Source organism: Canis lupus, chromosome 22 (assembly GCF_003254725.2).
Source record: "Canis lupus dingo isolate Sandy chromosome 22, ASM325472v2, whole genome shotgun sequence".
Lineage (NCBI taxonomy): Eukaryota > Metazoa > Chordata > Mammalia > Carnivora > Canidae > Canis > Canis lupus.
Genome location: NC_064264.1, coordinates 46352738 through 46365749, shown reverse-complemented (window position 1 = coordinate 46365749; position 13012 = coordinate 46352738). Strand labels below are relative to the sequence as shown.

At 41.2% G+C, this 13012-nt stretch overlaps 1 protein-coding gene across 3 annotated transcripts in view; it reads right to left on the bottom strand.

Annotated features, from left to right (window-relative positions):
* CLDN10 (claudin 10) overlaps window positions 1–13012 on the bottom strand; it is a 127153-nt gene that overhangs the window by 12215 nt on the left and 101926 nt on the right. For all 3 annotated transcript variants that reach the window (XM_035704460.2, XM_035704461.2, XM_025441325.3), the window contains exons 2-3: window positions 5643–5804; window positions 5472–5553 (exon numbers count right to left, since the gene is read on the bottom strand). In XM_035704460.2, coding sequence (XP_035560353.1) covers window positions 5472–5553; window positions 5643–5804 — 244 coding nt within the window. The remainder of the gene's footprint in view (window positions 1–5471; window positions 5554–5642; window positions 5805–13012) is intronic.

The following is a 13012-nucleotide window of genomic DNA, read 5'->3' as shown; positions in this document are numbered from 1 at the left end:
TTTAGAAATACAGAGCCTGGAGCAGCCAAGGGGATACTGCGTGCATTGCTATGGCCTCCAACCTTCTTCCGGCGACACCAGAGGCCACTCGTGTTTTCTCATCAGTGAAGTGCCTACGGGGTTCCTTGCACATAGTAGGACTGTCTTAGTAAGTCTGTTGATGAGCTTAGTCGTGTTTCTAATTTAGGCAACCAAGGTGGAATGTCCCAGAAATCCACAGAGAAGATTCAATTAATATCGCATAGAATCAGGGTACCTGGGTGGCTCAGTTGGTTAAACAGCTGCCTTTGGCTCAGGTGCTGATCTTGGGGGTCAGCGGGGAGTCTGCTTCTCCTTCTGCCCCACCCCCTATTCCTGTTCCTGCTGCTCTCTCTCAAGGGAATAAATAAAATCTTTAAAAATAAAATAATTCCCTTTAAAACATGTGTGTGTGTGTGTGTGTATACATATATATATACACACATACACACAATATATATATATTGCAGCATCTTAAGAAATACAAAACAACAACAAAACTAGGTTCTGTACCGACTGTTTTCCAGTGCATTTTAGGGCTCAGGTGTGGATCAGCTAGAATTTGCTCAGCAGAAATTTAAACTAGCATACATGACAAGCAGCTGTCTTCACTCCTCCTAAAGGCCAAACACACCCGTGCGGACCTCAGTCATGCCTCCTAGGGCTGTGGGGAGAGAGGTCGCTTAGAGGTAGCTAGTTTTAAGAAGAGTGATGATGATAGCGTTGAGGACAGTGAGTGTGCCCTCTCTCTTCTCCAGTGGGCTGAGACAAAAGAAAGCTTTTCTGCTAATCCTGAAAGGACCAGCTCTGCAGATAAGAATTTCACTTACCAGGCACTGTGTTAGGTAAATAAGACAGTGACGGAATACATGTTTTCTGACCTCAAGGAACTTACTCTCGTGCAGGTCAATGAGGACACCAAAGAAAATCAGAACCTTCCTACAGCCCTACCCTCCCAATCCCAGCCCACCTAGGGCTGCCCTACCCTTAGCCTTGATTCTCCAACACACTCCTAAGTTCATACACAAATCAAGTCACAGGCATTAATGACTAAGTTCTAGCAAACTCCGGCAGAAGCCAAATCAAAATCTTGCTTTAAAGATTTTTTTTTAAAGATTTTATTTATTTATTCATGAGAGACACAGAAAGAGGCAGAGACACAGGCAGAGAGGGAGAAGCAGGCTCCACGCAGGGAGCCTGATGTGGGACTCGATCCTGAGTCTCCAGGATCCTACCCTGGGCTGAAGGTGGCGCTAAGCCGCTGAGCCACCCAGGCTGCCCGCTTTAAAGATTCTATTTTAGAATCTATTTTATTTTATTATTCGGCTCAGGTCGAGATCCGGGGTCCGGGAATTGAGTCCCACATGGGGCTCCCTGTGGAGAACCTGCTTCTCCCTCTGCCTATTTCTTTGCCTCTCTCTCTCGGTCTCTCATGAATAAATACATAAAATCTTAAAATAAATAAATAAAAATAAAGATCCTATTTTAAGGAGCATTTTGGGCAGCTCCATCGGTGAAGCGTCTACCTTTGGCTCAGGTCATGATCTTAGGGTCCTGGGATCAAGCCCTGAATCCGGCTCCCTGCTCAGTGGTGAGTCTGCTTCTCCCTCTTCCTCTGCCTCTGGGATCTCTCTGGCTCTCATTCTCTCTCAAACAAATAAATAAAATCTTTTAAAATTTTTTTTTAAAGATTCTAAGACCTGGATCCCTGGGTGGCGCAGCGGTTTAGCGCCTGCCTTTGGCCCAGGGCGCGATCCTGGAGACCCGGGATCGAATCCCACGTCGGGCTCCCGGTGCATGGAGCCTGCTTCTCCCTCTGCTTGTGTCTCTGCCTCTCTCTCTCTCTCTCTGTGTGACCATCATAAATAAATAAAATTAAAAAAAAAAAAAAAGATTCTAAGACCTATGAAATTAGTTCATTTTGTGTGGATCGCCAATTTCTAGCTTATTAATCTAATTTTCATCTCTCTGTCCTCTACTAAAGGTGTTGATGAAAACAGATGAAGTCAAATTAATTGATTTGCTGGCTTTTAGAGGAGTTTGTTTAAATGAAGTCTATGAATGCCTGACGATGTCACCTGCCACTTTTATGCCTTTTCTACCCTGATGAGTAATTAGAATCCGATCACAATTAAAATTCTCAGGTCTTGATAATTCCTTCATCTGAATGGATTTTATGCAAGCCATGGAGTGCCTTTGTGCAAGGCACCACCAGGGATACAGACCTGAGTGCACTCCTATCTCAAGGAGCTAACATGTTCTCAATATGCAGGGGTATTAATAATAAAGTTTATATTTTCTCTCAGTGTGTTTTGTGAAGGGCCTGTTACTTGTAAATATTACCAATATTTACAAGCTGTATTGCTTTTCAAAGTACCTCACTCTTGTGTTTTTAATTACATAAGGTAAGCTGCCAAACTGTAGAAGTGCTCTATCTTTAAGTCACTTCAGAAAAGAGCTAATAAAAACACCTGTAATGATAAGCCATGTCTTAAGTACTACACACAATTAAAAAACAATCTTAAAAAAAAAGCAATCTTAATAGCTAACACAATACAGTAAAGGAGAACATGGTGTGTCCTCTTTCCTAATCAGTTCTATTATATATATATGTATATATATATATATATACTATATATATATACACACACACACACACACACACACACACACACACTCTTAACTCCCACATTAACTCAATGGGAAGAGTGCTATTATTATCCTGATTTTACAGATGAGAATATAGACAAAGAGAGCAGGTGCAGATAGAATACCGAGAGGTCATTAGGGGGAATGGGATACTTCAGTGTTGTACCAAGAATGTGGAAACGAGGAAAACTTCTTAGAGTCCCATAATCACTGAGCTGCGTTTAACCAAAATCTGAAAGAAAATCAGAAATTCAAAGAGCACCAAACTGAATTAGGTGACTGAGTATATAACAAGCACCGAAAAAAAAAAAGAAAAATCACACAAAGGACAGGCTTAACTTGTGAGGCATTAGGAATTAGCCTTGAGCTTTTCAGGAAGGAAAATGATTTTTTTTTAAGATTTTATTTATTTATTCATGAGAGACACAAGGAGAGAGAGAGAGGCAGAGACACAGGCAGAGGGAGAAGCAGGCTCCATGTAGGGAGCCCGACAGTGGGACTTGATCCCAGGTCTCCAGGATCATGCCCTGGGCTGAAGGTGGTGCTAAACCGCTGAACCACCCGGGCTGCCCTGGAAAATGATTTTTACGAATCTGACAAAGATATCCTTAATTGTCTGGAAAATAGTGACAGCAATGTAGAACAGATAATCCAGAAAAGTGAGCAATGTCTTTAATAAAATAAACCATGAGAAATACAGTTTTGTTGTATACTTAGGATACCAAAACCCAAAATAAAAATGTATCATGTAATGAAAATTATATTTCATTTAAATATCACTAACATGCTTCTCTACTCTTTAGGAGCACAGTCTAGGTTTTCATTTCAATATTTGGTGTCATGCACACCTGTGCAAACCTCATTATCAAACATTAGTTAGGAGAAAACATATAAATCACAACATATTTTTCCAACTCAGGCAGGGGAGTGAAAATTATACTGAGGCCTAAAACAGTTATTTTTCTTTCCTGTTTAATAAGATTTAAAATAGTTTTTAAAAACATACAAAAGAGGGGATCCCTGGGTGGCTCAGCGGTTTAGCACCTGCCTTCAGCCCAGGGCATGATCCTGGGGACCCAGGATCAAGTCCCACATCAGGCTCCCTGCATGGAGCCGCTTCTTCCTCTGCCTGTGTCTCTGCCTCTCTCTCTCTCTCTCTCTCTCTCATGAATAAATAAAATCTTTAAAAAAAAAACCATACAAAAGAAACTCCCAGGATAAAAAATATATATAGCATACAGTCACAAAAATTATGAAATCGAGTATTATAAATCATGCATCTTAGAGCAAGCATACACCTGGTTTGATTTATTCCAATCAGACATTACTGGTTTAGTCTAGGTTCCCGCGTGCATATGAATTCACACATTCATTTTCAAAAAGGTCATACCAAGAGAACCTACTTGGTAAGGCTGTTGCAAGAACAAGATAAAATAACAGAATATTTGGAATGCTCTACTTGGTACACGGTAGGGGCTCAATATGTATTAGCTATTATTTTCATTATATATGCATTTATTATTTATGAGTAAAAGATGCTAAAGACAGAACTAAAAATTCCCTGAAGACTCTTAAATCCACCAAAAAAAAAAAAAATGGATGCACACCTGACCAGCAATTTTAGCAACTATTTTTTTTTAATTCTCTAACACTTGTTCTGAAGACTGAAAGAGAATCATCTGCCCAGCTGCGCATACACATGTATACATATGTGGCTTTCTATAGAGGAATTCTCATGGATGACAAAATACTGCATATATTATTATTATTTCTAATTTGGTATCCCTGGGGTTTTCCCAAGGCAAAGCAACAAGCCTAGGGAAACTATAAAAAGCAATAGCCCATAGTTAAAAAACAACCACTTCCAACACACTGATCTGTAAATGCCGGAGCATTCACCTGCAACCCAGACCGGTCATATCTGGGTGGTGTCTGTGCCACTCCAAGAGTATTTTTTTAAAATCCTGCATCATGTACAATTTCTTTATAAAGGTTTATTAGGTAAAGCTTGTTTAGGAACTAACTTTTTAGTTTCAATATCTGGTGTCATGCACACTTGTGTATATTCTGTTAAAGTATTTATTTATTCATGAGAGAGACAGAGAGACAGGCAGAGACATAAGCAGAGGGAGAAGCAGGCTCTCCGCGGGAAGCCTGATACGGAACTCGATCCCAGGACCCCAGGATCAGGACCTGAGCTTAAGGCAGATGCTCAAACAATGAGCCACCCAGATGCCCCAGAAACTAATTTAAAAGGCTAAAAAGGGGGGGGGGGTAAGATACTTCATTTAAACGTCACTAACAGATTTCTCATCTTCAGGAGCACTGTCGCAGTATCCCTGTCAGTGTTTGAAACCACAAGGGAAACTGGCCCAGATACCAGCACCTGCAAACATCAATCTGGATGGACATCAATCAAGACCAGGTCTTCATTTTCTGTTATCACACATCATCATCCTTTCCTCCCCACCTTACAACCTCTCTTCACTTTCCCTCTACTTGACCCAAATTTAATGAGGTACAGTGGATGAAGTTTAAAGTTTTAAGTTCTGCGCCTTGAGCCTTTTACAGATAAGATGCTATGTTACACCAATGCGGTAATTAAATGCATCTTTAGCCAATGCAGCACATGATAGGTTTACTCTTGAAATGAGGTCATCGAACATTGTCAGTGTATCTCACTTTCATGAGTGAGTGGTGTAAGGAATGTATGTATCTCAATTTAGAAGATTAATTTGCATACATCCCCTATAAGCTATTGAAACATAGCCTGAAACATAGAGACTGAAGAGAAGAGTACTTACTTCTGCTCAACATAGAGAGGATCAAAGAACTCCGTTGTGATTTTGTTTGCATACAGGGAACAGCCAGTCATTGAACATAACCCTACAAAGTATCAGAAGGAAAAGTATCCTGATTAGTGTCATATCATTAAAACAGTGAGGTGCCTTGCTCTGGAGAAAGTTACTATTTACCTGACAGTATGAATACAATCCCAGCCAAACAAGCAATTTTAGCTTTGGCTTTATCTGAGCCTCCGACTTTGGTACACTTCATTCCAAACAGGGCAAAAATGGAACCAAAGAAGCCCAGGCTGACAGCAGCGATCATAAGTCCTCTACATGCCTGGATGTAACCTGCAATTACAATAGGTCATCTACATTAACATAAAACATGTAGCCGTCCAGGCAGAAATCCTCATTTTGCCCTGTCCTTCTGAATGATGGCTCAGTTTCCTGAAAAAATAACCATAATCATAAGATAAACAAAGAAGGAAAGCAAATTATTGTATGTGGAGTGCCTGTTCTATGTTATGCACGTCTAACATAGAACGTCTAAGATTGGTGGATGCATAATCCTCCAGATCCCTTGAGTGGTGGTGTTCTCACATTCACGGGTGAGAACACAGAGGTATGGAAGGTTATAGGGTACACCAGAGATGAGTCAGTAAACGGCTGAAACAGCTTCCATCCAGTTCTGACTACAAAATCCATGTGATGCTCCCCTTCTCTGTAAGAAACTTCAGCTGCCACCATCACCACCCTCCTACTCCTTTGCACGTTGGACCTTTTAAATAGATGTGTGAAGGGACACCTAGGTGGCTCACCAGTTAAGCATCTGCCTTTGGCTCAGGGCGTGATCCCAGGATCTGGGATCGAGTCCCACATCAGGCTCCCTGCAAGGAGCCTGCTTCTCCCTCTGCCTATATCCCTGCCTCTCTTCTCTCTCTCTCTCTCTCTCTCTCTCTCTCTCTCTGTGTGTGTGTGTGTGTCTCATGAATAAATAAATCTTTAAAAAAATAAATAGATGTGTGAATGGTTTTAACATTATAAAATTTATAATCGGGCAGCAAGTCATTCCGATATTCGTGAAAGCTGATACATAAGACCAAGTGAAATACCATCATAAACCGTGATAAGTCTAAATCAAGAAGTATTTTAATGACATTTTATTATTTTTAGGGCACACAGAATACTGGGTATAGAAAAGCACAGTTGTTTACTAAAATAATATTCCACCATTATGAAATTAACTGTGTACATATAAACGGATGCTTTCCAAACACCCTAAAATCTTGTTCTATTGGATTGCCTGCTCATCTGGCCCCACCCGCCTTTTAAATACCTATTCCTATTTGTACAACGAAGGTGGGGTAAACTTCAAGGAGGCTTTTGTCCAGACACTAACAAGTTTTAAATTGATAGAATCTAAACCCATAAACTCTTAGCACATAAAGTCATTTTCATTTCAGCCTGAAACAGCGCCAACATTTCAATCTGAAACAGTGATGGCATATCTCAGGCATAAGTAAATGTTTGTTGACTAAATGAACGTGCATGTACATCAGGCTTACATGTAGAATTAAATTTTCTACTTTGAAAAAAACTCAAATACAGCAAGTCATTTTTTGGTAGTAGTCAGGCAAAGCCCACAGTAAATAATAATTGTAAGACCACCGTAATTACAAATTCAAGAAATGATGTTGGCAGGTAGCCTCCAGGCCATGTTCCTTTGGGAAAGAATAAAATTGTAAGTTTTAATCCTATTGCTAGCATCCACTTTGAAGAGTACACAGAAGATGCTCTGTTCAAATGCAACAAATTTAGACCTCCACAAATGTAGACTGCAATGAAAATGATCTTCTATTTTATGGCATGAACTACTCTCGGAGACAAAATAGTTCCAGTGATGGCAAGACTATCAAAAACATTAAAACAAATTTATTATTAGCACAACAGGATAAAGGAGGCTTATTTCGGTAGCAATAATCATGCTACAAGGCTATCTGGGTCTCGGCTGCCAAATACTGACCCAGGTTTTTAAAATATTTCAACACGCAGTCCCCCAGCCAGAACCCAGGGGGCAGGTAGAAGCATAGATGGAGAGGAAGGCTGTTAGTCCCTTGCCAAATTAAAGACCATCCATCTATCGAGATAACCACAACTGTCTCATCATTTACCACCAGAGCTCCTGGGACAGTGCAGTTTCATTTTTTTTTTTTTCCTGAGATTTATTTTAGTCCATGGTTTGGAGGTATGTTAGCTGCTCCAGTGCAGTCACTAAAGAGACAAAACAGTATGTGGGAGAGGTAGCCTTACATGTACAAAAAAAGTTATCCTAGAAAATGTTACCATTTACTCTAGTAACTAATCGTATAGGCTTTATGAACAGAAAAAGCAGGAGCCTGGCAAAAGGTTAAGTCTCACCATCTGATCATTTAGGACAATGGACTGTGTTTTTCCAGATGTAAATGGGGGTATGAATCTCAAGCTGGTGCATTCAATCCTTAATATGACTTAATATGAAAATGCCAGTACTCTACATTTTCTTCAGCCATGACTCCTAATATTTCTCTCTGAGGTTCTCACTCTGTTCTCCCATCTCAGCTCTCATGCCTGCAGCAGCACTGGTCTCTTGGCACAAGGATGAGAGAAGAAATACTGTTTCTGATGTGGTCAGGTCCTTCTGTACCAACCAAAAACCTGGCCTGGAGGGAGAGGTACCTCTCTCCAGCCTACAACAGTAGCAGGTTGGCAGCAGGCACTTTACCAGCACAACGGGTGGCTAGATTTTCTGAAACAAGAAACAAAGAGCAGGGATTGGGGTTCGGCAGGATAAACCACCCCCTGGTTGCCAGCTGTTAAGTGGAATCCAGGTGTTGCTAAGCCTGGGTTGTGTAAATTAGGAGCTACCAGTCCTGAAAACACCCACAGACTCAGGCCTTAGGTGACTTCCAACAGACTCAGAGTTTATCTTTTGCAAGGCAGACCTCTACAACCTTGCTTTTTAACGTTTCCAGAGGGCAAAACTTGTAAGTAATGCCATCAAGTGAAGTGGTAGTAAAAACCTAGTCAAGGAGGCCATTATTTTTGACAGGTCTAATTTACTGACACCTTTAATAGCTAATTAACACATTAAAGTGCTGAGGCATGAACATATTTACTTAGAAGTTCTCTGCAGTATAATTTATAGTTAACTCTCTTGGAGGAAATGGCAAACATTTCCACTAACAAAAATAGATGGCATGTACTAAAAACAACCTGGCTGAAAATGATTCTCGGATGAAGTTCACATGGTGCTTTGAAAAGAACAGGAGCCAGTGATAAACAGAAATCACTAGCTTGGGGCAGCCCTGTGGCACAGTGGTTTAGCGCCGCCTGCAGCCTGGGGTATGATCCTGGAGACCTGGGATCGAGTCCCATGTCGGGCTCCCTGCATGGAGCCTGCTTCTCTCTCTGCCTGTGTCTCTGCCTCTCTCTCTGTGTCTCTATGAATGGATAAATAAAATCTTTTTTTTTTTTTTTTTTTTTTAGTCTTTTTTTTCAATTTTCACTTATTTATGATAGAGAGAGAGAGAGGCAGAGACATAGGCAGAGGGATAAGCAGGCTCCATGCACCGGGATGCCCGATGTGGGATTCGATCCCGGGTCTCCAGGATCACGCCCTGGGCCAAAGGCAGGCGCCAAACCGCTGCGCCACCCAGGGATCCCAATAAAATCTTTAAAAAAAAAAAAAAAAAAAGAAATCACTAGCTTGTTCAACTGTGAGATTTTCAATTAGTAAAATCCAGCAACTTTAAATTAATGAATTCTGTTTGGAGAAAACCTTCAAGGTGTCCCTTAACAGTTAAGTGATTTCCAAATGATGTGTACCTTATTCTCCATTTCAAACGAGCAAAAATGAAAACATCCACTTGGTGGAGACAATTCCTAGTAGCCCATGTGCTAGCTAGCTGCAAGATAGAAGGGAGACAAAAAAATGTGCTTTTCTTATGCTGGTAGCTTTGTGTACTTTTCACAGATCCTCTGGAAAAAGAGTGGAATGGGAGGAAGGCATGAACTCTGAGTCTCAGCTCTGGATCTCTTATTTACCTTCTGTGTCTTGATTACGTTACCTTATCTTGAGACTCAGTGTTCTCATCTGTAAAACAGTGATAACAGCACTTCCTTCACAGGATGAACGATACAAAGAGTGTCTGGGGTGAGTAGTAAGAAATTCATCAAAGCTACTCTTCCATCATAGTAAGATTGATGCTAAGCAGAACTTGGGGGTGGGGTCTTAACATAAAATTAAACCTACACATTTAGCTTTTCTCAGCCTCATTTTCCTTATAGGGAAAATGAGGGTTACAGCGATACCGCCCCCCAACCCCCAAGGATAAGAAATCAGAGCTTTGACCTCATGTAGAAAACTTGGGGAAATGTCTCCATCATCTGCATCCAAGAAGCTCGTTCTTCCATCTAACACTAAAGAGAGCTGTGAGCCTTCTCTCTTCTTGTAGTCCCTTTTCAATCTAGAGCTTTTGCCTGGTTTAAGGGGAGACCTGGCAGGTCCTTAAAGGACCACAGGCCTGTGGTCTCCACAGCCTACAGTAATGTAGTCTTCTCTGCCACTTCAAAGTAGTGTCAGGAAGTCCACTGTGCAGTGTGATGTTGGCAGGACCTGCCTCAGAACCAACATCCAACAGATGCAGCTGCCCTGGACATGGGAGACAGCTTACAGAGGGGCTTGCTCTGGGAAGGCCAGCTTGGATGGTAGATCCACTCCTCGCTATGTGAAAACATAGCTGTGTGATTAAACCCCCCAAAATGCTATTCTGAGAGACAGAGAAAAAGTGAGGTTTATCACTTTGGGATAGGCAAGGCCTTCTCATGCCACAGAAGGCATAGGCAGTAGGAGGAAATGCAAAACTATGATCATAGTACACATTTCAAAATTCTGTATAAAAAAAGGGATCATAAATTTAAAGACAAGCAATGGGCAGAGACAGCAACATATATAACAAATCAAGGATTGATATCCAGAATTTTCAAAAACAAATCATTTATGGGGCGTCAACCTGCCTCAGTCAGAAGACTCTTGATCTTGGATATTGTGAGTTCCAACCCTATGCTGGATATAGAGATTGTGTGGATAAAGAAATAAACCTAAAAAACAATCATTTAGGGGTGCCTGGCTGGCTCAGTCAGTGGAGCCTATGACTCTTGACCTTGGGATTGGACATCTGAGCCCCACATTGGGTGTAGAGACTACTTAAAAATAAAATCTCTTAAAAAAATCATTTATATCAAGAGGAAACAACAGACTGTGAGCATAAGATAAGGGCAGGTGGGACGCCTGGGTGGCTCAGCAATTGGGCATCTGCCTTTGGCTCAGGGCATGATCCAGGAGTCCCGGGATCGAGTCCCACATCGGGCTTCATGCATGGAGCCTGCTTCTCCCTCTGCCTATGTCTCTGCCTGTGTCTTTGTGTCTCTCATGAATAAATAAATAAAATCTTTAAAAAATTAAAATTAAAAAATAAAAATATGGGCAGGCAATGCATGAAAGAGAAAAAAAAGTGATCAATAAAGACACAATAAGGGCAGCCCAGGGTGGCTCAGCGGTTTAGCGCAGCCTTCAGCCCAGGGCCTGATTCTGGAGATCCAGGATCAAGTCCCATGTCAGGCTCCCTACATGGAGCCTGCTTCTCCCTCTGCCTGTGTCTCTGCTCCCCCCGCTCTCTGTGACTCTCATGAATAAATAAAATCTTTAAAAGGAAAATAAAAATAAAATAAATAAAGACAATAAGATGGTAAAAATCACTGATAAAAAAAAGGAAATACCAATGAAAATCATGATACCATAATTAAAAAAAAATAACAGGATAATATTTTACCCATAATACTGAATGAAAAACTTAGTGAAGAAAATATAGAGAAATAGGCATTCTTATATGTTGTTGGTAGACATTTGGCAGTATAAACTGAACATTAAAATGTGTCATCTACTGACCATTTCTCAGTTTCTACTTTATAGAAATCCACATGGGCCCAAAGAGATGAATATTAATATTTTCAGAACACCACTAACAACAATGAAAAGCTGCAAACGGTCCACTGTCCAAAAATGAGAAAGTGGTTCAATAAAGCAGTCTGTCCAGACTTAGTAACTCTTTTTAACAACTGTGTAGCATTCATTCTATATGTACTGGCTTGGAAAGATAGGTTATTAATTTTAGAACATTGTAGAACAATAAGGAGGATAAGGTCATTTGTGTTTTTTAAAGTCATTTTCTAAACATAATGAACACACATGAAAGGCCATTCTGCAAGCTGGGTTGTATATGTCACTCCCCCTTTCTCTTCTCCATCCTCAACTTCCTCCAAAGCTTCACAAATGAGGGCTATGCCCTCCTCCCTCCTACTACGCAATGTCTCCATGCCAACTCCACTCTCACCTCAGATACATAATGTGACAATTTCACCATTCTGCACCCCAATGCTCTTCACAGAGCATTTATTTCTCGCTCCTCTCTCTTGTTCCCCAACCATCTTACAGAGGAAGCAGCTATATCTGGCATGCTATCTCAGGTAACAATACAGTTCACAGCAGAAGACCCCCCGTAGGACAGACAGCAACCATCAATTCCAAATTCCTGAATGTAAACCACAGAAACAAGAGCCTGCCTGTTCAAAGCATCTACCATGAAATGTGTGCTCTACAAGCACAGGAAATTCAACAGCAATTCTAGGGGATCAACAGGGTCCCAGCTACTACTTTTACAGAACAGGACAAAGACTTGGGTGCCACCCCATCTAAACCAGGTGCATATTCCCGTAGATGGAGGTTCCATCAAACACCACATTGAGCAACAGTTTGCTTTTCATGGCATTCATCATCTTAGGGGAATTAATTCTTGCCTTTTATTGAATCAGCTATGCAAATAAAAACTTGCGGTGGAGTAATAAAAACAAACTTTTTTAAGGAAAGAAAGAAAGCACCTTAAAACTAGAGATAATGCAATGACTATCCTTAACTTTATGCCAGGATCTATTTCATCGTGTGCTATAAAATCCCGAAAGAATGCCTGTTTCTCTATCCTACGACTCGATCAGTCATTCTAACTGGGTTGACACATACTGTTCTAACTGGGTTGACACCCACTGTTCTCTTGAAACTAAAACAGAGCCAGTTTTCTATGTGACCATCTACCCGTTGCTCTAATGCAACACCGTATAGAACCCAACCAAGAGGAACAATGTAGAAAACAATCTACAAAAGAAAAACCGGAGAGAGAGAGACCCGCAGAGCAGATGAGGGACGCCGCACACAGAACCAGGCAGTCTCTGCCACAAGATTCTTGCCAGCCAGGAGTCTCTACCCAGGCGGCACACGCAAGGGCAATTTATTTTCCTAAAACTTGGAGGAAGCATTAAAGCCCAGGAGGACACCTTTGTTGAAGCATGGGGTTGTTTTCTAACTGGGGCGGGGGGGAGGTACTGGGGAGGCGGGGATGGGATGACACTCCCTGCAATATGTTCCTTTTCCCCTTGCCTGCTTTTAACAGAACGAACAAAATAGT